The sequence below is a fragment of the Drosophila serrata genome, unplaced genomic scaffold (assembly GCF_035046125.1).
Source record: "Drosophila serrata isolate PLE 108 unplaced genomic scaffold, ASM3504612v1 contig_2, whole genome shotgun sequence".
NCBI classification, from domain to species: Eukaryota; Metazoa; Arthropoda; class Insecta; order Diptera; family Drosophilidae; genus Drosophila; species Drosophila serrata.
In genome coordinates, this window is record NW_028256900.1 from 706304 (window position 1) to 732180 (window position 25877).

At 40.4% G+C, this 25877-nt stretch overlaps 2 protein-coding genes across 2 annotated transcripts; both read left to right on the forward strand.

The window, feature by feature from the left end:
- Window positions 1-7335: 7335 nt before the first annotated feature.
- bin (biniou) lies at window positions 7336-11591 on the forward strand. Its single transcript, XM_020961953.2, has 4 exons — window positions 7336-8941; window positions 9856-10132; window positions 10194-10578; window positions 11116-11591. The coding sequence occupies exons 1-4, from the start codon at window positions 7854-7856 to the stop codon at window positions 11424-11426; spliced, it is 2061 nt and encodes a 686-aa protein (XP_020817612.2). The 5' UTR covers window positions 7336-7853; the 3' UTR covers window positions 11427-11591.
- An 8719-nt stretch (window positions 11592-20310) lies between these two features.
- Window positions 20311-22989, forward strand: croc (forkhead box protein crocodile). The gene has a single exon (XM_020961922.2). It carries the CDS (start codon window positions 20786-20788, stop codon window positions 22310-22312), a length of 1527 nt encoding a protein of 508 aa, XP_020817581.2. The 5' UTR covers window positions 20311-20785; the 3' UTR covers window positions 22313-22989.
- The last annotated feature ends 2888 nt before the right edge of the window (window positions 22990-25877 follow it).

Here is a 25877-nt window from a genome sequence, read left to right on the forward strand (position 1 = left end):
AAGTTAAATTCAAGAGTTGCTTTGATTTGGGGTTTTCTTTTGTAAAGGTAAATTATTCACATGTATCCTACTTAGTAGAATTATTTTTAAATATATTAAAGACTAAGTTCCGATAAATATATGTATATATTCAAAGATTACTTATGTTTTAACAGTTTCTATACTTGAATTTAAGTTTGGCATGTGTTCACGTTTAAAAAAAGAACCATTTTTTCTTGCAAGGATCAGGGCATGGTTTTGGCTTTTTACAAGGAGCCGGACAGGGTTTTGGCTTTTTGCAAGGGTCCGGACAGGGTTTCGGTTTTTTACAAGGATCCGGACAGGGTTTTGGCTTTTTGCAAGGGTCCGGACAGGGTTTCGGTTTTTTACAAGGATCCGGACAGGGTTTTGGCTTTTTGCAAGGGTCCGGACAGGGTTTCGGTTTTTTGCAAGGGTCCGGACAGGGTTTCGGTTTTTTGCAAGGATCCGGACAGGGTTTTGGCTTTTTGCAAGGATCCGGGCATGGTTTCTTCTTTTCAGGAGGTGGGCTTGGTTTTTTCTTTTCCGGAGGACACGGGCTCTTCTTTTCGATGGGATCCTTCTTCGGTGGCTCTTTTTTAGGTGGCTCTATCTTAGGTGGCACTTTCTTAGGGAGATCCTTCTTAGGGCCATCCTTGCAGGTTTCGGGGCATGGATCGTTCATGCAGGGATCCTGGAGAAAGCAATCCTGTCTAGAGGTCTGCCAACAGGAGTGATGCCCGGAGAAGCTCTTCTGGCCGGCTTCTTGCTCCCTTCTGGACCTTGTCATCAAAGCATCGCTCATCTTCATGAACGCTGTGAGGGTGAATCGCTGCATCCTTAATTTTTTGTGTTGCCAAAAATCGGTTTGCCAAAAGTTATGAAAAAATCTTATTAGCCTAAAATTTTGAGTTCTGCTTTTTTTTTTAGTATTTTACAGTTACTGACATAATTAAAGTACCGTGTGGGCTGAGCCTTTTCTCAATTGCTGCTTGGTTTCCCTTTTTTGGTTTCGAGTTCGGAGTGTTCGGTTTCAATTATAGTTCCCCGTGGCTACTGCTTCCAGAATCGGTTTCAAGTGCCGACCACACATTATCCTTGGACCATGCGTATCCTTCAGTGGAAAACGGCTGGGCGGCGCCACGTCAAAATATTTGTCGTCAGCGCCTCAATTGCTTCGATTTACGATCTTGGTGTGGATAATTAGGCGACTCCTGCGACGGGATGTCGCCATCGATTAAACCAACAGAATTTACATTTACTTTTGGGTTGCTCTCTCCTGACAGCCACTTGAACATGATATTGGGCTTGGTCCTAGGATCTTGTCTTTTCACTAATGATCTGGTGTTGATAGCTTGTCACAGGGATAAAGGTTTGCGGGGTTACATGTTTCTAAATTGGGAAAATAATAATTAATCAAAGGTTTAAATAAGTCACTCAATATACTTCAAGGTATTTTATTAATAAACAGACTAAAAAAATATTAATTTTAAGGCCATTTTCCTTTTTTCCTATATATCCTTGAGATCTGTGAAATGTATCTAGGCTAATTGCATTCAGCATTCAACTGTCAAGTTGTGAAACTCACTACCACCCATGACATTTCAATGTTGGCCAAGCTATCCACAAAATCGTTTTTTGTATCTTGCGGATATTTTTAGACCCCACAGGTGCGTCGCTGCTCCCGCCGAAGGCCAAAGACCACGAATCGGAGATGTGGAGATGTGCGACTACAAAAGCCCTGGAAGAACAAAGCGAAAGCGAACGACACGGGAGAATTCTGTGGAAGAGGGGAGAGCCAGAGATCTTGGAGCGGGGCAATGACGACAATGAGCGTCAATTGAAACGAAACAGATGCCAAGCCCAATAAAGGGTATCTGGAAGATACAAGATCACAAAAAGATACTGCGGACTGTAGCTGGTAGCTCGTTAAGTGTGCGTGATCAGCCATTTTGGCAAATGTGCTTAAGCCGAGAGATTAATTACTGCCAACGTTGCGGAATCGATGATCGCATAAATCGCCATCGATCAGATGTTCCTCGCTTCGGTCTCGTTCTGTTTCCTGTGAGTCAACGCATTTTTAAGTACCGGCTATTAAGCTAAAAGCTAAACAACCAAAAAGCGGCCCAAAGTGGAAATCGACTCGCCGAGTGCCCCGTATCTTCCAGATCGTTGCCTTCCCTCTTGGTTTTTCTTTCTTCTCTCTGAGTTCGTTTTCTTTTTCTTGTTTCTCTTAATTTCTGTACATTTGGCGCAATTATTGCGCACCAAATGGATCGCAAGTCTATAAATTGTTCGATTTTATTGCGCCAGCTTCGACAGTTGAATGGCGCAAAGCGCCAAACACGGGGGAGCAGGGAGGGGGTACAGTTCGCATAGTTTGGCAATGGCATCTTCTTGGCCATCTTGCGCAAGTCGGCCATCTTGCTTTCACACACACACACACATAGCTGGGAATATTTCACACATCGGCAAAGGTGTTTATGGCCGCCACGTGAAAAACCAAGTGCCAAAGTGTGGCAATCGCCGGTCACCACAGGCGGCACAGTCCGAAAATGCCATTAGCTGGGAAAATATAGCACAACCTGTAAAGAAATCAAAGGAAAAACCTATAGTTGGTAAACCTAATTAAGGCTAAATATATATAAATGGGTTAAGGTAAGTATTTTATGGATTTTTCCAGGTTTAAATGCCTTCTACTTAAACATTTAAATACAATTTTATCTAAAATTCAAAGATATCTTTGAGTTTAATATTTACTAAGTGAATGTAAACCTGATTTCTAAATATTTCTAGCTCATAAATACCTTTTCTTAATCCCTATTTATATAAATAAGAGGAGCTTTCCTAATCTATTCTAAAGAAATACATCTTTCTAATTCTATATACCTTTCTAATCCCAAATAAAAAATCTATGTTTATGCCACACTCAAGTTTGTCAACCGCATTTGGCCCAAACAAGATCGAATCCACTTAGCCAGAAACGAGCGCATTTAATGGGAAATAAAGCACGGAGATTCATAAATATTTACAAACACACATAATTACAGTCGTGGGAAAAAACAATAACAACTTAAAAACAAAAAAAAACGTGGCTGGTTAAAAAACAAATGAGAGCAAAATCATATTGTGTTTATGTGTGAGTATTTGATTTTGATGTTTTTCGGCAACACGTGATCCTAATCAAGACACTGCGGTGATAAACAATATAGATTCGAGATCGGGAATCGGCACATATATAGTGTACTGGACCGGAATTTGTAAATATTTAAACAAAAGTCTTTGGTCGGCCAAGAAGTTTCTAACTAGACGGCATAATTTTCTCAAATTTTTTTTCGGTTCAAAAACTCTATGTAAATATTTTGAAATTTCCCCAGATTCCAATGCATATCTCTTGGCTTCGATTTGATTATTTATTGTCTGGAATTGGGCGAGGGATCGGAGGGGGTGACTGTTTAATAAGCGGGGGCGTGGCAGGCGGTATTAGGTGCAATTGTTTGCTTTTACCAGTTGTTGTAGGTCAGTGTGCAAAAACAAATCCAAATGCGGCGGCTTCTTCTTGTATACAACAACAAGTCGTCGGTGGTGGTGGTTGATCGTGATCGTGTGTTTAGAGTACAGCGTTTAATTGTTAAATGTTTATTAAAACTACAGTTTAAACAATGGCCAATGCCTCTGCCACTGCCTCTGCCTCGCCTGCTCTCTCCAGGATCACCGCAACACCATCAATGGGAACTGGGATGGAATCGGGATGGAGATGGAGAGATCGGCCGGCTCAACGCGTCGTATACATAATTTTGTTTACAAACATCACGCATAGAGAGAGTAGTAAACAATTTTCGGCCATTTAATAACATTAACATTAAAATTAAAAGCAAAACAAGAAGAAGCTCTGCCCGTCTCTATGCCAACTTATCTTTATTATGATTATCTGAACTTGAAAGCGATGACGGCTTTTGTTTGGGAATTCCCTTGGCTATGTTTATGGATCTCTCTCCTCAGTCTGGCCAAAGATTTCTGCATAGGTTATGGACCATGGACCATGGATTTCGATCGAATCTGGCCGGAACTGTTGACCCAGTTAAGGATGACGCACTCTGCGTGTGTGGCCAGTGCATTGCTCGGACATCGTCTATAAATAATTCGGTTGGCTATAAAGACAAGATGTCGTACCGGAAAATGCAAAATTATAAATTCTATCTTGGATATCGGATGGGAAAAATTTCTTGGCAAACATTTCTGCTGAAACGGAAACTGTCAAAATATCGCAGCAGACTGTATCTTTGATCAGAATTTCCAATAAATATTCCGTTTATAGTTTACTATAGTGTAAGCCCTACACAAATCAAATTGCGGATGGAAAATGTTGATTGATTTTGTGGCCAATTTTTACGATTTTACGTTTTATTTAGCCTTGAAACTGTTTCCTAGAGGAAATACATTTTGGAAATAAATCCAAATGAATGGTTCAAGTAACTTTAATTGAGTAATTAACCTTTCAAAACTTACTCCTAGCTTATAAACCTTATTTAACCACAAGAAAACATTAATAATATTTACAATATAATCCCATAATAAATCACATTGAGGTCTAAATCATTTTGTTAAAGTCGATTTCTCAGAAAACCATTCCAGAACAGAACAATTAATAAATTTCCCGCCATTTTCAGGGTCTTGTGAGCTATTGTTCGGGGCCTGTTTAATTTATTCCTCACTCACTGCGAAAATTCCTGAAAACAAAAGCAGCAGGAAAATCGAATATAAAAATAAAAAGAAGCAGACAAAAATTAAAGAAAACGAAACGAATAAGGAGAAGTAATAATAATCAAAAGAAAAATTAATTTATGGCCTCCAAACCGCAGAAGCCTCAAGAAAAATGGCCAAAAGTGAAAAATATCTGTATGCCAAATTGAAAATTACTAAAGAGAGTGGAATGCTGTGGGGAAATTTGGAAAACCCGAAACCCCATGGAATGGAAATGCTTCTGGGAAATTCGCAGAAAATGGCGAGTGGCTTGATATATGGCGGATGAAATTAAAATATCTTTCAAGACAGGCCAACAAAATAGGAAAATAATAAAATAAAAGTGTAGCCGGCGAACGGAACGGAATTTTCTTTGCTTTTCCTCCTTGCTCCCTGCTCCCCCCCGCTTTGGGTTTTCTCAATCAGTGCCCGCCGCCGTCGACAAATAGAATTTCGTGAAATGTAAACAAAACTCCGCCCCCGTGTGTCCCTCCCACAAAATGTATCTCTGTATCTCTCAGTGCGCTCCCCTGTGTATCTTCTTCTTCGGTTCTTTTCGATTCTCGTTTCGCTTTTCGGATCCCCAAATCGAATTGAAACGTTGCCCCAAGAGAGAAAGGGAGAGAGCAAGCAGCGCCAGAGGGCCAGAACGAGAGGGATCACATCGTCGCCATCGTCTCAGTTCAGAGGCGTAGATGGGGGTCTATTTTAACAATTAGTTATTAAATATAAATTTGAATATATAATATAAAAATATATATACCTTACAATGGACTTGAAATAAAAAAATTAATTTATTAGATAGATAAATCTATTTTCATTTTATATGATCATTTTTTGTACAAATCAATGTTTAAAAAATGCATAACTAAGCCAAAAATTATTTAATTTCAAATCGGAAAGCTGTTCTATGTTAGTTTTGATTAGGTTAATAAATTTGCATTCTAATTTTGATATTTAAGAAAATAGAAATTTTTATCAATTTATGAAAATTTTAATGATGTAACCCCTTATAAAATTTTGAAATTTTCGAAAAATTTTTAAAAATTTATATTTCATCCGGACAAGTCTAGATCGACTGGCCTGTTGATTCTGATGAAGAATATATATGGAATATAGGGTCGGAAATGACTCCTTCACTTTCTTTTTTAACATATGACTGAAAATGTAGTACCCAGTAAGGATATAGAAATGAATATGTTATTTAATACACTAATTCAATTTTGTATTATTATTGTTATTATTATTTTGAATGTAAATAGTTTAAATTTATTATTATTTTGTTGTCTTTGCTGCTCCCCCTGAGTTCTCCACCCTTGTTTCCGTTGCCGTCACGGTCGCCTCCGAGTCGACGTAGTGCTGACAGCAATGGCGGCACTCAGGTCTCCGCTCTCCAGCCGCAGTCCGCACCAGCTCCCGCTCCAGATCTTGGTCCGGATCCGTGCCAGGCAACGACTAAATCAATTAACAGCTCGTTTCGAAATCCGAACGCCGCCTCCAGCAACGGCAGCTTCCTTTTTCTCTTCTTTTTCTTTCCTCGGTTTTCCAGAGAAACGCTAATTCATTGGGGCTAATTGCGGGTTCGCCTTCCGAGGATCTTGCTCTGTTTTTGACTATTTATTAACTGTTGACTGGCCAGGGACGCAACGTTGTCCCAGCGGGGGAGGAGATGGCATCGTTCTGCTCGGAAATAACAGCCATAATGAGTCAGTAATGAGTGGGTTCCGATCCGAACCGAGGTATTTGGGGTCAAGGAGGTGTAAATAGGAGGGGAAATTGATTTAAGTACTTCCCCACAATTTGAATCCAATATTGCACTTTTTGGTTTACCAAATATTTACAAATAACAGTTTTGAATGTGCCAAAAGTTCTGCTTTGAAGCTGCGAAAATTATTTACTAAATGAAAATAATATGAATTTATTATTTACAAATACTTACAAGTGGGAAAAACCATGTTACTGCGATGTTTTGGTTGATAATTAACAGATAGGGGGTTTTTAAGGATTAAATTCGAGTAGCTGAAAATATTTAATTGGGAATGAAAATATTAATATAAATACATATAATAATAAAAATATATTAAACTGTACTATCTCTTATTTTAAGTAAAAACATTAAACGTAGAAATCCCTATAAGTAAACCCTATCTTTGCTATTTTTCTATAACCAAAAGTAACTTCCTATTGTACTGGAACTTTAGGGTTACTTTCCTATAAGAAACAGTAATCCACTGAGATCTCGACTTTCCAATGATTTCCCTAGATTCCAGGCATACCTGTGCGTATCTTCAATAGCCGCAGTTCAAATCAGAGATCTGCGAAATGGAGAATTCCATATCATTTGCATTTTCCCGGAGAGAAGAAAACCTCTGTGACGAGCCAATTGGCGGCGAGAAAAAAGAGAGCAAACCCATCGACATCCCCGATATATATATATATTTAAAAATATATATACATATGTACATATGGGGAGACATCGGAGAGAGCGGCGATCGTAGGCGCACTAAAAAAAGAATTCCCAGCCGATAGCAACTCAAGTGGATCGCATCGGATGGGATCGTGGCAGCGCCAGAGACTCTTGCTCCAGGAGCAATCAGTCGAGCGAGAATAGCCAAGCGGTGTGGTCCTCCAGTTGGTTACAAAATTAAAACCCATATCCGCCGGAAAAGTTGCGAGTCAAACGAATATTAATATAATACAATAAGGAATTTAAATATGATTTTTAAAAGCTTAACTTCAAAGCTACGGAATTGTTAATTAAAATTTAAAACAAGAAACAAAGTGATTCGATAGAAAAAGAAAACAAATTAAAGAGTTGGAAAAAATATTTAAAATAATTATTCAAGCTGTGTTACACAAAGAAAAAGAAAAACTCACTGAAAGAGATATAAAGATATACAAATATCCAAAAGATACTTTTATAAATCACAAAACATATATCTTATTATAAAAATATTCAAAATATTTCTAAAAGTTCTAATCAATTTATAAACATAAATAGTGAAACTAAATTGATCAATAAATATCAAAAACATATACAAATTATAAAAAGGAGATATTTAAAATATTTCTCAAAGTTTGTGCCATTAAAAAACAAAATACTCCAGTGAAAGATGATCAAGAGTGAAGAGGTATCGGAACGCTCTCTAATGTCGGTGGATCAGTTGGGCGGCTCTGGAGGCGGAGGCGGTGGCTACTACCACCCCCATTTTGGCCACCCCCATCCGCATCCACATCCCCACCCACATCCTCATGGCCTTCCCCATGGACATCCACACTCCCATCCGCACAGTGGGCACTTGTATCGCACGGGGAATGGCCTGCTGGTCGGTGGCAATTACCAGACAATGGGGGGCAGTGAGTCGCCCACAGAGCTGGTGGACGAGAAGCCAAACATTGCGTATATGGAGCTGAAGCACTACATGGAAGTCACTCCCACGGCCACACCTGTGTCGGCGGCTCAGCATTACAGCTTGAGTGCCTTGCACAGCATGGGCACTCCGCCGGCCTCCTCGAGTCCCATTCCGCCCTATGGACCCGTCTCGCCGCAGTCCAGCTCCAAGACACCCACGGCACAGGACCTGCAGCCCCAGGATCTGCAGTATGTGACCACCAGCTCGGCCTCCTCCAAGGTGCAGCCCCTGCAGGTGCAACTGCAGCCCATGAACCATCAGTATGCATCCACCATCAAGTACTGCTCGAATAACACCATTCTCAGTGCCAATGACTATCAGCTCCTGACCAGCCACGAGGCTCAGGTGGAGCAGCAGCAGCAGGGGACTCCGCAGCAACAGCAGCAAGTGCCGCTCCAGCATTCGCCCAGCGGAGGAGTGGCCTACCTGCCACGTATCTCCACCTCGCCCAGCCAGGTGATCAGCAATGCCCATGGAATGTCCTCGCATGGAGTGAACTACTCCAGTTCTAGCTCCTCGCCCGCCAAGTCACTCAATGGATCCGATTCCTCGCCGCTCAGTCACAATCAGCAGCAGCAGCAGCAGGGCAGCAAGGCAGGAGGCACAGGCGGAGGATCTGGTTCGGGTAATCAGGATGCAATCAGTACACCGGACACCACCAAGAAGTCGGGCACTCGAAGGCCCGAAAAGCCCGCCCTTAGCTATATCAATATGATTGGACATGCCATCAAGGAGTCGCCCACCGGCAAGCTGACGCTCTCTGAGATCTATGCCTATTTGCAGAAGAGGTAATCGAGGTGGTTTTATATACTTTATATTTTTTGGAGGACTTATATAGTGTGAAAAATTAGGGATTTAAAACAGAACTTGAAATATTTATCAAAAGCACCAAAAACAATTATCTTATCTATGCCATAAACTATATTTACTTTAAAAAATGACTATACTGAGGTTACCAGATCTAAAGATTATGTATCAATATATAAATATAAATATAGATATATAAATATTAAAAATAACCTTCAAACTCATATCCAACTTATAAATAATAGTTAATAGAAATACCAAAAATATTTCCGTATAATCCGTGCCAAGAAACCCCCCTTGAACCATTATTTAATCCAATAAATAGGGGCGGCATCTCGGATGTCGCCAAGTGGCTCCATCGTCATCCAAACCTGGTGGCTCAGCCATATCTAGTTCCGTAGCTACAACAAAAAAATATATATGTATGGCTGTGGCCTTTATTTACTTGCATCCGATATTATTTAGCCAACATGAAAACCCGAAACGAAACGCATGCGCATCCTTCAGATAGCTCAGATTTCGCGGCGGTTTGTTTGGACTTCGATTTCGGCGACGAGACGGGGATCCACTTGAGCTTTAACCAGAGGGAATCGGTGGCATCGAGGGGGTGAAGTGGCAAAGTGGCGATGCGTGAGGGGCTTTTAAGCTGACATGGTTGGTTTTTTTGTCGCCAGTCTCCGATCGTCCAAAAAATAAAAAGGTTTTAATTGAGTTTCGCCAGCGCAGCCAAATAAATAATCAACTTCATTTTCGTCTTTGGCAGAACAGAGAAAGAAATTATGGCAATATAAATGATAATATTAAATCATTAATCATATTGAATATTAATTAAGAGTACTTTCACTTATTTTTCTATTAAAAAATCCTTCTAAAATGTAACTTTTTCTACCTGCAGCTATGAATTCTTCCGCGGACCCTATGTGGGCTGGAAGAACTCGGTGCGTCATAATCTCAGCCTGAACGAGTGCTTCAAGAAGCTGCCCAAGGGCATGGGCGTGGGCAAACCGGGAAAGGGTAACTACTGGACCATTGACGAGAACTCGGCACATCTCTTCGAGGACGAGGGCAGCCTGAGGCGCAGGCCCAGGGGCTATCGCTCCAAGATCAAGGTCAAGGCGTATGGGGGTCATGCCAATGGTTACTTTGCCGGAAGCTACGGGGATGCGGGAATGGTAAGACGAAGATTAACTTCCCTTAAGCACCGGAATAACTAATAATTCTATATCCTTCCAGGACAATGCCAACTTCTATGCCTCGCCTGCTTACGGCAGCTATGACTACAGTTCGGCTGGAGTCAGTGGCGTCTCCCCGGGCAGTGTCCAGGGCTTTGGAGATGCCTGGAACGGTCATGTAGCCCATAGTGGATCGTCTTCGATGGGCGTCGTTGGCTCTTTGCCACAGTACTCCAACATATCCTGCCTGACCGCTGGCGGCAATCTGAATGGCTCCTCGGCCACGCCACCGCTGGCCCACTCTGCCCTTGGGATGGCCCCCTCGGTGACGGGCTCCTCCAGTTCTCCGCTGGGTTCGGCGGCGCTTCAAAGCGATTATGCACCAACCGCCAGTCTCGTGGCCGCGGGCTACTCCTATGCAACAAGTGCCAGCAGCCTGGACAATGGTAAGTGAGCGGCTCCTCTAGAAAGAGATGAGGGTTGAGATGCACTGGCAAAAAGAAGGGGGTAGTACGGGTATTAGTAAATAACAAAGTAGAATCTAGATAGAGAAAGAAATCTAGAGAAGAAATCCAGTTTTAGTGTCAGATTTAAATAAGAACTGTATTAGTTTTTCGTTTTCAAGATTCCTTGACATCTTAAGCATAATAATTAATTAGAATCATCATCAAATTTAAAGAAATTAAGCAGTAGATCTTACTTTTTTCACCGTGTAACCACTTGAGAGGATTAGGGCATGGGAGGAGTGGGAATCGTTATGTTCCTGGGTGTTCGCGTCAATCAGGGTAATTTAATTGCTGACGTTTCACAGCTCGGATTACGGAGAGGGGGAAACACAACATATGGTAATCTATGCCGCACTCGATCCTCCCTTTTTTTATAGATGCCGCCGCCGTCGTGGCGCAGTGTGAATTTTAGCGCTTGTCCATAAAATGAGAAGAACTGCGAGTTTAATTCGTTTTCTTTTTTTTATTTTCTCTCAGGTCTCCGCTCAATCTCGCTGCAGCAGCTGCCCGGACTGTCCAGCATCCAGCAGCATCATCATCATCAGCAGCACCACCAGCAGCATCACCAGCATCAGCAGCAGCAGCAGCACCATGGTTCGCTCCACCAGAGTCATGGTTCCATGACGCCGCCGCCATCGCAGTCCGGTGGCAACCATGTCATCGACCATGCGCATTCGCCCATTGACCGGAAACCGGTTTACCTGCCGCCCATCACACCGCCGCCCACTTCGGTGGCTTTGAATGGAGGCGGCGGAGGTGGGGGATACTATGAGGCCCTCAAGTACTAGGCATCAAAGGCCCTATAATGTTTCATTACCTCAAAGGACACACACACATAATCGCGTTAAATTAGGACTTAAGTAGAGCTTAGTGCTAAGTGGGGGAAACTCTCCATTGTACGCGTAGCAATAAAAACAAATTATTTATAAACAAGACATGCCTCGCAGCGAAGTTTCGAGTTAAATAATATATGAAATATAACAATAAAATTATTGCGTCGACTTTTATTATTTATTATACAACGTATTTACCAAGGAAACAAATTTGCCTTGAAATATGTTTAAATCAAAATGAAGGTGAAAAACTATATTCTGAAATATATATATTAAATTAAAAATATGCATTAAAATATATGCATTCTTTAAAACGATATCTTTCTATGACAATTTTTTCGAAAAATCAAAGTTTAAAATCGCATAACTAAGTCAAAAAGACTTTTATTTGAATTCGGAAAGCGGTCATATGCTAGTTTTTATTAGATTATTAAATCTGCATACTTAATGTAAAATTTTTAAAAATTAAAAAAATTTCCAATTTTTAAACATTTTAACGACCCCCTTATAAAATTTTTAAATTTTTGAAAAAAATTTTGAAAATTTATATTTTGATCGGACATAGCTAGATCAACTCAGCTGTTGATGCTGATCAAGAATATATATGATTTATAGAGTCGGAAATGACTTTTTCAGTGAGTTTTAAGCTTCTGACTTAAATTTTTAAAATATAATTAATAATTGTTTAAGTTTATCATCGGTGTTTTCTTCACCAAACCACAGGTGGCTCCTTTCCAGATATGTTCATTTTTACATTTCACATTCATATGTTCACATTTTGTGGCAGTACTCAACGATCACAGCCATTTAACTGGCAGCACTGGCAGACTTACATGTAAAAATACACAGCCCAATGGCGCCATCTGACGTTGTTCTAAGGAGGTATCCGCTGTGGGGCGCCATAGATTAGCTCTAGGAGTTGCATCGATTTAATAAGTTATCGAAGAAGCGCGCAGATTTTAAACATTTAGAAAATGAATCTTTTTAAATATTATGATGAAGCAATTGACAACGGGGGTCTTCTGGTTCTGCTTTTTTTCTTTTGAAATGATCAAAAACTTTAAATGTTTTGATATATAATGCAATGCTAGTTGTAAATGAATTAATGTACGTTAAAAATTACAGTCAGTGCAAGTTTTGTTTCAAATAAATAAATATTGGCTAAAGAAAAAACTATAAAATATTCCTTATGCCATGCTTAACACACTCAAGTTTTTACATTTGCTAGTTAAAAATGTTGCAATAGTATCTTGAAGGAGTAATTCCTATCTGTATTTGTAACAAAGCCCATTTCCCATAATTTTAAACAAGCCAATAAAACAGAAACCACAGATAACGACAAGTTAATTGAGCCACAAAAGTGGACAACAATTCCTGTCCCATTGAGGAGCTAATCAGCTTAAGAGATGACCCATTGAATATCCTTTACTCTCCCCGACCGACCAACCTCATTGTCCTGCAGATGAACAATCCAATTATTCTGTTAATTGTCTCACCTTTATGGGCAAATTAAAATCCTGCCCAGAGTCAAATCGAGGAGAGGTAAGATTCTTCCTGCGACTCGACTCGTAGCCATTGTCCTGCGAGGCGAAAAGGCAGCAGCAATCGCATCAAGAAGTCGTCGCCGCCTGATCATTATCTCTCTGCCTCGCAGGACGCAGACGCTGGACAATCCGGGGATTCGCAGGGACAAAGCTGCCAAAGGACAGAGAGAACGAGAAAAAAAAGGGATTCAAGGATTGGAAGTCGACGGAGTCTCAGCCGAAAAGCCAAAGACAAACACAAGGCCCGGCTAGCAAGCAAAGTTTTTGAGTGAAAAATTTCACAGTCAAAGGATAATCGGGATTAAATCTTCTTGAAAAGTTAATGTTTACACGCGCACCTACCGTTGGCGATGATGTTGGCGGAAAAAAGATGCAAAAATTATGAAAATATTGTCACAAGTGCACAGTGCGCACAGCCAGGACGAGGCCAGGTCCCAGGCTCAGGCTGGACCGAGACGAACAGGACAATTGCAGGCGGCAATCAAAACATGCAATTGTTCGTTTCGTTCCGCCTCGAATCGAACTGCAAAGCGAAACCGACCGAAAACCACAAAAAGGGACACAGGACCGAGGACCGAGGACCGAGGACCGAGCAACGAGGACCAAGGACCCAGGGACACTGGACAGTGTACCGTCGTAAGAGGATTTGCGCGTCAAGTAAACATACGATTGGTAGGAGCCTGCCTTTATCCCAACCAGGACATGCCATGCGATGAGAGAGCCTGCAGGACTCGCAACGAAACGAAACGAAAAACCAAATCGAAGATGCACAGCCTGCATAAATAAATAAATAAATAAAATGATTTGAACATTTTTATTTTTGCGCAGAGCACACACACCCAGAGAGAATGAAACATTTTTCTTTGCGTTAAAATAAACAAGAAATTTTTTAAAAACCGTTTGTTGCACTTTTATTTACTTTAAATTTATGCGAAAATTAAAAACATTTTTCGCAAGGATTTCCACCAGCAGCTGCCGATTGTTTTTATAGACGAAACAACAGGCATGCCGAATGGCTCGGACAATAACATATAGATGTAGATTTTCCCCAAAAAAATTCAAAGAGTTTTCCCCATTGCGAATTTTCCTGTACTAAAGCTACGCCCCCTTTTTATTTTTGGGTTCCCCTCTACATATCGACAACGTCTCGAGTATGTCGCGCGTATTTCTCATATAAATAAACAAAAGTCTTGTTGCAATAACATGGCAGGGAATATTTATTAAATAAACATTAGACCAGCAGCAGCAGCAGCAGTAGATACGAGTTACGAGTTACAAACTCTTAATGGCCAAGGCATTGGAGACCGGATTGGTTTCGGGATTGAGATCGGGTTTGAGAAGGTGTTTTATGAATGAATTTAAGAGTTGGCCCAGGTAATGCGGCATAATGTGGGCTGAGATTTATGGAACGGAATGGCGGAGGGTGATTTCAAAATGTCAGTGATTTAAATATGTCAGTGTCTGGGGTAAATAAAACGTAACTACTTAAATGTTAAATTAAATTTCTAAAAGGTTTGCATTCCTTAAATATTTATAAAACTATATTCATAAAACACCTTGACCTATTTACACCCCAATATCTACCTAATAACATCTATATTGAACCTCCTCCCATCAGGGAACCTTCAGAGTGTCCTTCATTAGCTTGCCGGACAGGTCACTTCCCGGAAACCCAGCGGCAGCTCATCACTTAGCCAAAAGATCCACACCTCGGCCACCCTCCCAGGTCGCCTTAGCAAACCAAACCCAGAAACCCAGCAGCAGTGGCAGCCGCAGGAACTCCCACTTCCCAGCGGGTTGTAAGCCATAAAAATTCAAAACTGTAAACCGCAAATAAGCCACAGAAACCGCAGGACACGCGTGTGGAATCATCATCATAATCATCATTACGGAAAAAGGGGGGGAAAAACCAAAAGACCGGACACATTGAACAGTAGCCGACACACCTTCGGTCAGGTAAAGTATCTCGTAAAGATTCAGTCCTAAATCTCGAGCATCTGGGGGAAAACCCGGAGAGATTTCATTAAGAATTCCCGCGGCGCGCATTAAAGTCTAAACATGCCTTAAAAAGTTTTTCCCGCTAAGCGTCGATGATTAGCATCCGGTTAGGTAGGAATCTGGGATTCCGGATTCTCGATTCCGGACTTAGCGCCGTCTCTAGAATTTCCGCTGCTTATGACCGGAAGATTTTCGCCATGATTATGATTACGATTAAGGTAATGGCGGATATTTCCCAACCCCTTAAACGGGAACAACGATTGCGAAGTTGAGAAATCGTGTTTATAATGTAGGTTGATTGAAAATTATAAACGCTATTATAAATTTAATAGAAATTATAAAAATGTTATAAATTCTTGGATGGTTAATTATTAATGTTTAATAGATTTATTGAATGCATTTATTTTGCAAAAGGATGTTTCAATTTAAAAAAAGTTAAAATGGATTTTAAATTATATATAAAAGGATTTAAGAACCACTCTTTTGCTTGGTATATTTTATTATTATTTAATAGAGCTTTAACCATAGCTTTAACTTGCTTTTATTCAAAAATAATTAATGAATATTATTCGATTATTAGATTAATTATTTTTTTAAAATGTTTTCCCACATTCAAACTGTTTAAAACCAAACTTAAATCTGTAGAAAATGTCTTTCTTTAGGTGGTAAATATTTTACAAATATTTATTATATAAATTTAATTAGTAGAATATAATTAGTGTGTTTCTTGAAACAAATCCCCTTCAATTTTTTCCCCAAGTGCATTGGCCATGTTTGTCTACTAACTAATCTGGTAAATTGTCTGGGCAAAAAGGAGCAGGAGAATAAAGATAGGGAATATATGTATGCATAATAAGCCCAGAACTGTATACAAATCATAAATTTTAATGAGTGGCCAATATAGTTGCCCCTCACCCGTACCCGCACCCGCACCACCACCCCCAACCTCACCCCTGGCCCACACCCGCACCCTTAATTTTGCAGCCATAACTCCGTGAGCGAAAACACCCCGAAAAACCAGCAAAAACTTTCCTGGATGGGGAAATGTATCTACGTATCTGTGTATCTGAGGGATACGAAACAGGAAAGTGCAGTGTGCGAGAGAGAGGCTGCGATGCAGGCAGCCATAGCTGCATCTCGCTCGCTGCTGGCCACGCCCCCTTCTCAGTGCTGCGCAGACGTTTTTCGTGAGTGTGTGAGTGCGTGGGAACCCCCTCTCACATAGCCGTTGCATATTCATGAGAGAGAATGAGAGAGAGAGAGAGAGAGCGCGTGCGATTGTGTGCGTGTTGTATCTGCCGGATACCCCGTATCTGTGTGTGTGTTTGTGGTGTGTTTTTTTGAAAAAGATTGAAACCGCTTTATCAGCATTTTTAGGAGCCGTTTCCTTCTTCCTTCTTCGTTTTTCCTGAAAAACCGTATTTTTGTTGCCGCTCAAATCCTTGGTTCAAGTGTCTGATTAGGTGCACTCCCTCACCCCCCACTCCTTCAGCTTCAGCTCTTTAAAATCAATATTATTCTTAGATTACAGCCCCGAAAAAAGGCAAAAAATAGAAGAGGAGAGAGCGGGGGGAATTGCTAAAATTTAATAATGGCCACATGTTCGGACAGACTTCACCATTTCCCCGATGTCATCGCTGCTCCGTTGACTGCATCTAATTGAGCGTGGCTAATGGGCGAGACATAGCGGTGAAGCTACTACTCCCCCTGGTATCCCCACTCTATACAGTTCACCCCAAAAATAATGACACGGTTGTCGTTTTGATATGGCAAATATGTTTGCCAAATTGACATGTTGTGTGCGGCGAAAGCCGGGTTGAAATACGGTCTCCCATCAAGGCCTCAAGTTCAAGGAACTCTGGCAAACATTATCAACATTATTTATTTGGTCAAATTATAATTAATTTAATGTATTTTGAACCGTCAAAAAGAATATTAATTAAGGTGAGGTTTGAGTTGTTTGTATTTATCATATATTTTAATATCATTTTAGTCATTAAATACTTTTTAAAAAAGACACATTGTCAAAAGAACTTAAATTTTCGAAGGTTTCTTTTTGTTTCAAAAAGTTAAGCTACTGAATTTAATATTTTACATATTCAATAAAGATTACTTCGTTAGTTTCAATAAAGATACCTTTAAATAAAACCCTGACTGGAATATATTAAAATTAAGCACACCAGCTTTCGACTTTCACTTAATTTTGGCCCGGAAAAAATGTTAAGTTGCAGTTTTGAAAAACTAAAATAATATTTGGATAGGTCAAATGCAGTGGGACGATGACTAAAGATATGGATACGGATAGGAATGCAAGGAGTACTCCGGTTGGCGACAGCTGTGTGGGATGAGATGGTTTCAGATTGAAATGTAATGGAATGGCATATCGGATATGGCCTGGACTGGGGTAAATCGAGAAATCGGGATTGGTGACGGGACAGACAGGCAATGGCAACTACGTAAGAATAACATGAACTGTGCAAAAATGCACAGACGTACTCAGACAGTTGGTCACAAAAAAACGTTAACACCCACTCGCACACACACACACACACACACACACACACACACACACACACACACACACAATCACAATCACGGCGCCGATGTCGAAGACAGAAATTTGTTAAATCAGCAGCGGCATTTTGAAAATTGTATGGCAGAACGAAGTTGAGATACTCTGACAGTTACTATAAAAATTATCAAGGCTTAAAACTCAGGAGTTAACTATGAATTAAAAAGAAAACCTATTAAAGTTTGGCTTATAAAGATAGTTTATGTAGTTTTTTAAATACCTTTAAAGAGACTCTATAAAGCCAAATTAAATGAACACTAGAAATTAAATACGAATCTTCAAGCTGTGCATTTAGCATAAATAAAGTTAGTTGATAATTTTTATACATACAAAAAGTGTATAATAAACCAGAAAGCAAGCCAATTTCGAGAAGCTGAATTTTGTATACCCTTTCAAGTTGTTTCAGGATGCCAACATTGCATCCTTCATAACTAAGCCAAAAATGCATTAATTTCAATTCGGAAAGTTTTTCTGTGCTAGTTTTTATTAGGTTACAAATCTGCATACTAAATTTAAAATTTAAAAAAATTCAAAATTTTGTCGATTTTTGAAAATTTTAACGATGTAACCCCTTATCATTTTTTGAAACTTCGAAAAAATTAAAAAAAAAAATTAATTTTTTGACCGGACATGCCTAGATCGATTCTGCAGATGATGCTGATCAAGAATATATATGATTTATGGGGTCGGAAATGACGCCTTCACATCGTTACAAGCTTCTGACTTTAATTATAATACCCTTGCAAAGGATATAAAAAGGGAGAGAGAATATATATGATTTATGGTTTCGGAAAGGATTCCTTCACATCGCTACAAGCTTCTAACTATAATTATAATACCCTTGTAAAGGGTATAAAAAAGAGAGTCCAAATGAAATGCGTAAAATGGAGCAGCTGGAGCCTGGGAGCCTGGGACTCGCCTCATTCGAATTTCAAATGCAGGACGACTCTCGTCGAAGGACATGGATATAACTGGACACACACATGGCAATGATTCATCTCTCGACATTTGGCATTTCCCTGCCACAACCCTCGACAGATCGCATGCGAAAAATTATGTTAAGACAATACAAATATTTGTCAAAATAATGCGATTGCGTTAATAGAGCCAAATATTATTCTTGTATCAATTACCCAGACACGAGGGTGGTGTGCTTGTGAGTGAGTGAGCAAATGCATGCAAAGCGTCTGCCGTTTTTTCGCCATCCTTCAAAGGGATAAATGATGAATAATAATAAAAAAATAGTCAGCATACTTTTAAATTAAACAAATACCGAATATATGTACACTCTTGTTTGTTTTCGATGCGTCTAATAACCAGACAAACACGCTGACTATCCCGTTCTGCCACTCGCACGCACACACACTCGCCCTTGCCCAAATAAACATATAAAATTTACTTTAAAGCTGACAAAGTCAATAAAAAATATTGTTTCAATAAGCAGAAAAAAGAGAGGCAAAGTCGGCAGAAAAAAAAGGAATGCAAGAATAACACCCATGGAGGCAGGCAAGGGAAAGGACTTTTTATGCGCGGCTATATCTTTATTTGATTGTTGTGGGTTTTAGCCCTGTTAACTCATCGGGTGTGTGAATGGGTTGCCAGTTGGTAAATGCATACAAATAATAATGTATTTTAATATTTACATAAGAAATATGATATTAAAAGCTATCAAAAATGGTTTTAATTAAATTGCCTGCATCAAGGAGCTTGCAGAATATATAATTTTAATTAAATATAGATTGGTTTTCGATTAAGACAAATAATTATTAAAAAATTTGATACAGGTCATGAATTATTATAGAAAATGAACATATAAAATTATATTGTTTTAGTAGCTCATACATTAATGCTACTTTTTAATTTTTCTTTTCTAATTTCTTAGGTAAGGAATGCATGTAGTTTTACATATTAAAACCCAAAGGTTACCCTTAAATCTTATTTAATATAAGGGAGTATTTCTTATAAAAATATAAGTTTAAATATTCTAGTTTTTATCAATTTAAATTCCCAAAAAAGAAGTCTTATTTGATTGATACTACCAAAGGAATTACTTTAATAATTGATTCCTTTTAATCTCTTCTCAAAATGTAACTTATTTAAACTCTTTCTCTCTTATTTTATTCTTCCACGAAAAACGAAGTTACCACCAAGTAAAATTTTAAAATACTTAATGCCTTTTGCCTTCGAAAGGAAAACAACCTTAACTTGGCCAAAAACTTGGCATAAAACCCATCAAACTGCAAATTACCAAGGAACTTCTTTTCTCTCTTTCCTTTTTAAGGGAACTTTAAGCTGGAATTGAAAAAAAGCTTTGAGCACTAATTTATGCCAGGGTAGGTTTTTTTTTTTGTTTTGGAAAGTCCCTTCCATACGCCACCCACCGAAAGTCGCCCACTTGAACGGTTGGCTTTTTCCCAGGTGCCTCAACTAGGTATATGTATGCCTCTCGCTCGCTTCTCACTTGTTTGCCATGGGCTAGAGCGGGAGAGAGAGAGAGAGAGCATGTGCCTAGGCCGTATTTTAAGCATTAGTTTGAACAACAAAAACACACGGGGAAAGGACAACTATTTGGCCAGAGCAGAGAGCAGGAGGAGAAATCATGAATGGCGGCGGCGGACAGTATCTGTATCTGCATCTGTATCTGTGAGAGAGAGCGTGCTCGGCGCTTCACTTACTGACTGCGAGTGCCAGCCCTCGTTGGTTGGCTGCAGATACAGATACAGTCGAGCGGCACACAGATACAGATACACACTGGCTGCCAGCAGCAGCAGATACATTTCGCTGCCGCCGCCAACGACGCTGCCCGGTGCGTCGCTTCCCAGCGAGCTGCGTGTTATTTCAGTTACACAGATTCAGTATCAGACGTGTTACTACTCCGGACGGTTCTGCGCTCGCTCTGCGCTGTGATCTCTCTAGCCCCCCGAAATATCCAGAAAAAACACACAAATATATATAGTACAGTACACAAACATATATATATACAAATATATATATATGTAGAGTACGAAATATATCCCGCCGTACTTATGTGCCCGACTTGTTTAAGCAAATATTATCAGAAGCAATTGTAGTTGAGCTTTGCCCCAAGTGTGTTTCCAAGCAAACAAAAAAGTAAAAGAAAAAAAGAAACCAGAAGTACCAGTAAACCAGGAGCACGAGGCAGGTTCCGCCGGAACCGGAGGAGAGCAAGATCATCCATCATGCATACGCTATTCAGTGACCAGAACTCTTTTACCCGCCATTATGCCCAGACAGCCGCCGGTTATGGTTCCGCCTCGGCGGTGGCAGCGGCCAGCAGTGCCTCTGCAGCGGCGGCGGCACATTACGCATACGACCAGTACTCCCGGTATCCGTACTCGGCCAGTGCCTACGGCCTGGGTGCTCCGCATCAGAACAAGGAGATTGTGAAGCCACCGTACTCGTACATCGCCCTCATCGCCATGGCCATCCAGAATGCGGCGGACAAGAAGGTGACGCTGAACGGGATCTATCAGTACATCATGGAGCGATTCCCGTACTATCGGGACAACAAGCAGGGCTGGCAAAACTCCATTCGGCACAATCTCTCGCTCAACGAGTGCTTCGTGAAGGTGGCGCGGGATGATAAGAAGCCTGGCAAGGGTTCCTACTGGACCCTGGATCCGGACTCGTACAACATGTTTGACAATGGTTCCTTCCTGCGACGGAGGCGCCGCTTCAAGAAGAAGGATGTGATGCGGGAGAAGGAGGAGGCCATTAAGCGACAGGCCATGATGAACGAGAAGCTGGCCGAGATGAAGCCATTGAAGCTGATGACCAATGGTATTCTGGAGGCCAAGCACATGGCCGCCCATGCGGCTCACTTCAAGAAGGAGCCACTGATGGATTTGGGCTGCCTGAGCAGCAAGGATGTGTCGCATGCCGCCATGCTCAACTCCTGCCACGATAGTCTGGCCCAGATGAACCACTTGGCCGCCACCGGCGGGGGCGTGGAGCATGCCGGTTTCACGGTGGACTCCCTGATGAATGTGTATAACCCGCGAATCCATCACAGCGCCTATCCCTACCACTTGAACGACGACAATTTGGCCACCAGCCAGATGCATCATGCCCACCATGCCGCCGCCGCCCATCATGCTCAGCAGCTGCAGCGCCATGTGGCGCATGTCTCGCATCCCCTGACCCCCGGTGGCCATGGAGGCGGCGGTGGCATCCAATCGTCGGGTCATTCGCCCACCACAATTGCCACGCCTCATGGACCAGCGCACGGGGGCTGGTATACACCGGAGACACCGCCATCGGAGCCTATTTCTAATAATAATAACCAGCAGGGAACGCCCACTCATCCGGGACATGGGAATAGCAACAACAATAACAACAACAGTGTCCTCAATAATAATGGAGGCGGAGGAGGAGGAGGAGGCGGCGGTGGAGGCTCCCAGTTGACCAGCAGTCCCACCTCAGCCTTGGGCTTCCGGGATATGATCTTCGAGCAGAATCAATCCTGCCAACTGGATCAGGGTAGTCCCACGGGCAGTCTTCAGTCCGCCAGTCCACCGGCACCGGCCAGCGTGGCGGCAGCATCCGCGGCAGCAGCGGCAGCGGTGATCAGTAGCCACCATCATCATCATCATCACCATGCGGCGCTGAGCGGGAACCTGGGTCAGCTGGGACAGCTGAGCAACCTCAGTCACTACCGGCCGCATGTGGGTCACTACCAGGAGTATGGCATCAAGTATGGGGTCTAGGAGGGATTCAACGAGGAGTCGCCCCCAGGGGGATTCCCGCTGACCCACCATAATCACCACCATCACCACCACAGCCGCCAGCTGGGCTCTCTTGTATATTCGTGTAAATATATTCCCAAGAACGAACCACAGCTATAGATTGTAGATGTATCTTGTATCTCAGAACGAATTTAAGCTGATTTTCTGTTTGTCCAAAAAGAAACTGTTTCCAGCCAAGGGGAAAATGAGCTAGTGGAGAAGAAAGGAATGATTTGAGCTCCATATCTTGCAGATATTTTCCCATCCATTAGCTCTATAACCTTTGGCTCCATCTTTTATTGTATACGAAGCAAGTTTTAGTTGTTTAAGCCAGAACCGCATAATTGTATTAACTGTATTTGTAATTGTAGTCCTTAAATTGTTATCGCGTTTAGGCTTAGTCCCAATTGTCTGCTATGCAATTTGTGATGAGGTTTTGCTATACAGAATTATATATATACATATATATGAACTTAAACTAGCGCATTTTGTCAATAACTAAACTATTGCAACTACACTAGCCTAGCCCATGTAAGCAATAATAAATTATACAACTAAATCGTAGCTATAATATAATTATTATCAAAACTAGCGTACAAGCAAAAACCAATATGAGCCGAACAAAAAAGTGTATTGAAAATATGTTAAAATATCTCAAATTGTGTGTTTTATTTTATTCGCCAATTTTGATTTCGGTTTCCATGGGAGGTGTTGCCATTCCATCTGGCCATTGAACGCTGGCAAAACAGACTTCTTACCCCGAATCGCACAATTCCCAGATAAAAGCATTAATAACTATTCAAGCCGTGTCCATTTCGAGCTCTGAATGGACTGACTGACTCAACGCTCAATTGACAAGTTGTCGTTGGAAGATGGCTTTCTTGGTAACAATATCACATCAAATGGCTGCAGTTCTGATGGATTTATAGAAAGAGGAGAAATATGAATGGAGCGATCGGTTGAGAAACTGTTTCAATGGAAATTTAACTATGAATCGATTTGGTTATTGGAGCTAGTAAATACATATATTCTAAGCTAGAGGAGTATGTAATGAAGAGCTGCTTTAAGCATGTACCTAACTTACAACAAATTCAACAACTAATAGGTATACTATTCATACATTTCTAAGTAACTTAAAGACAGTTCCTAAATCAGCTTCTTATACTTTAAAGCCAGAACCCATAATAATATTCAAAACTCCTCAGGCCTTAAATATTTAAAAATATTATTTATAAATTAAAGTTTGGATTTCCCATAAAGTCTTAACCCAAAAATCTATTTACAAGTTCTTTATTCTCCGTTTTCTTTAATTTCCCAGACATAAATAAAAATAAATTACATTTATTGGCTATATTTATCAAAGAAAATGTTAGCTTTCACTCAAATAACCACCCAACAATGATCTGCAAATTAGAAATCTTTAGTTAAGCAAACTGAGAAGACTTCAGCATTTCCTTTAAGCCTCCTAATTGCCAAACAATTGCTGCAAATTGGTAGAAAGTAAAACACCAAGCTCTGGGGTCAATTCAACCTGCGCAACATTAATAATGACTCAAAAAATAAAGCAATATATATATATTTATATATATAAATAGGAAGCTTATTGGTCCACGAACCAGTTACCCAATCGATCCGAAAAAAAGACTGGAGATGGATCGCCTCTGATTGATGGCCGAAAATGCTGCTGATTTGGGCGATGCTACGATGATTATTTGCGATACGAAGCTTGTCACGGTCTCGTCTTGAAGTTCGGGCTTTAATAAGGCTGTCATGTCCAGTGAAAAAAGGTTAAAAATACGCCATTGTCACTTGAGCTTCGCTTGGCGCCACCGCGGCATTGAGATCGCACTCAGAAAAATGGGGGAAAAAATGGGTAAAAATCTCCAACTCTCGATTTGTGGGCTAAACTCCGCTCAGGTGTTTTGGACTTGGGAGCAGGGGGATTTATCGGTGGAGGGTACACAGATGTGGCTTTCAATGGCGGACACGGCTTGAAAGCCAGTCAATTGGTATACATTACTGGCCGTGGCTATAACAAAGAAATACCTGGCTGGGTGGCATGTGAATGGGGCTTGAGTACCGGCGAAAAGTGTGCCAAAGACTGTAGGCCTGAAAGTGAGCTTTAAATAGAGGTCTACACTAGGCAACACAAAATTTGTGGGGGGATATAAGGAATATAGAAGCTTATATGTTTACCTTGCTTCAGAAGCTTCTATCCTTCTTTTAAGAGTTCAAAATTAAATCAATAAAAAATTCCTTTTTTATACCCTTGCTTGGAATTTCAAAAGCTTGTAAAACAGTGAAGGAGTCATTTCCGACCCCATAAATCATATATATTCTTGATCAGAATCAACAGCTGAATCGATCTAGCTATGTCCGGTCAAAAAATAAATTTTAAAATTTTTTTCAAAATTTTGTAAGGGGTTACATCGTTAAAATTGTCAAAAATTGGCAAAAAATTGATTTTCTTAAAATTTTAAATTGAGTATGTAGATTTGTTAACACAATAAAAACTAACATAAAACTGTTTTCGGAATTAAAATTAATGCGATTTTGGCTTAGTTATGAATTTTTGGAAATTATATTTTTTGAAAAATTTTTCATTAAAAAAAAATCGATTTCTGGCTTGATCCTATATTTGATTCCAAATAAGAAGGCATCAGAAAGTTAGTTTCCTTTCTTGTTAAATGTAATAATTCTTAAACAAAACAAGCCATTTCAGATGAAAAAATAACGTAAAACAGAAGATTTTTCGGATTTTCTCCAGAAATGTAATAAACCCATAAATTTCCCAAAAATTCCATAAAAGCTTATATTTGGCAAGTCTCAAATTTCGGGTTGATTAAATCAGAATATTTCGTTGGAGCCGTGTATGTCCAGTGTCCGAGAGTGTTTGCTATGCAAATTCAGCACATTCGGAATTCAAAAATTTTCGGCTGCTGCGTTGACAACGAAAAATGCCAAGCCATCCCGACTCCATTCGGTGTCAAAAGCAACAAAATTAAATGCGAAAACAACAAGAGACGATGTGTGTATATTTGCCTTGCTTGGAGTGCAGCCGGGGTGGTCCAGATCCGGAATTTACAATCCGGAATCGCAGGGTCCAGCGTACTTTCACAAGCGGAGGACAAGAAAAACAAATGCGATGGCGACAAAATGTTGCACTGTTTGCTTAGCGATAAGGACGCGCCCACACACACACAGATACACACCAGCCAGGACAACAATGCCAAATGTCCAATAATCAAATCGAGAGAATGGATGGCGGAGAGGAGTGGGATAGAGGAGTACACAGAAAGAAGAATTGCAGACCTATAAAGAGATTTAAAATAAATTGGTTGATTAAGATCTCTGGGTTTTTTATTTTACAAATATTTTACTTAATTATCAATTAATTTACTTAAATAAATGCTTACAAAATATTTTAATACACAAAGATATTAAAGGTCTATCAGAAAAGAACGTAACTTCAAGGGTATACAATTATTTACCTAAAAGTATCTTAGTGTTCCTTATGTCTAATCTCAAATTTAAAATTTTCACCTCA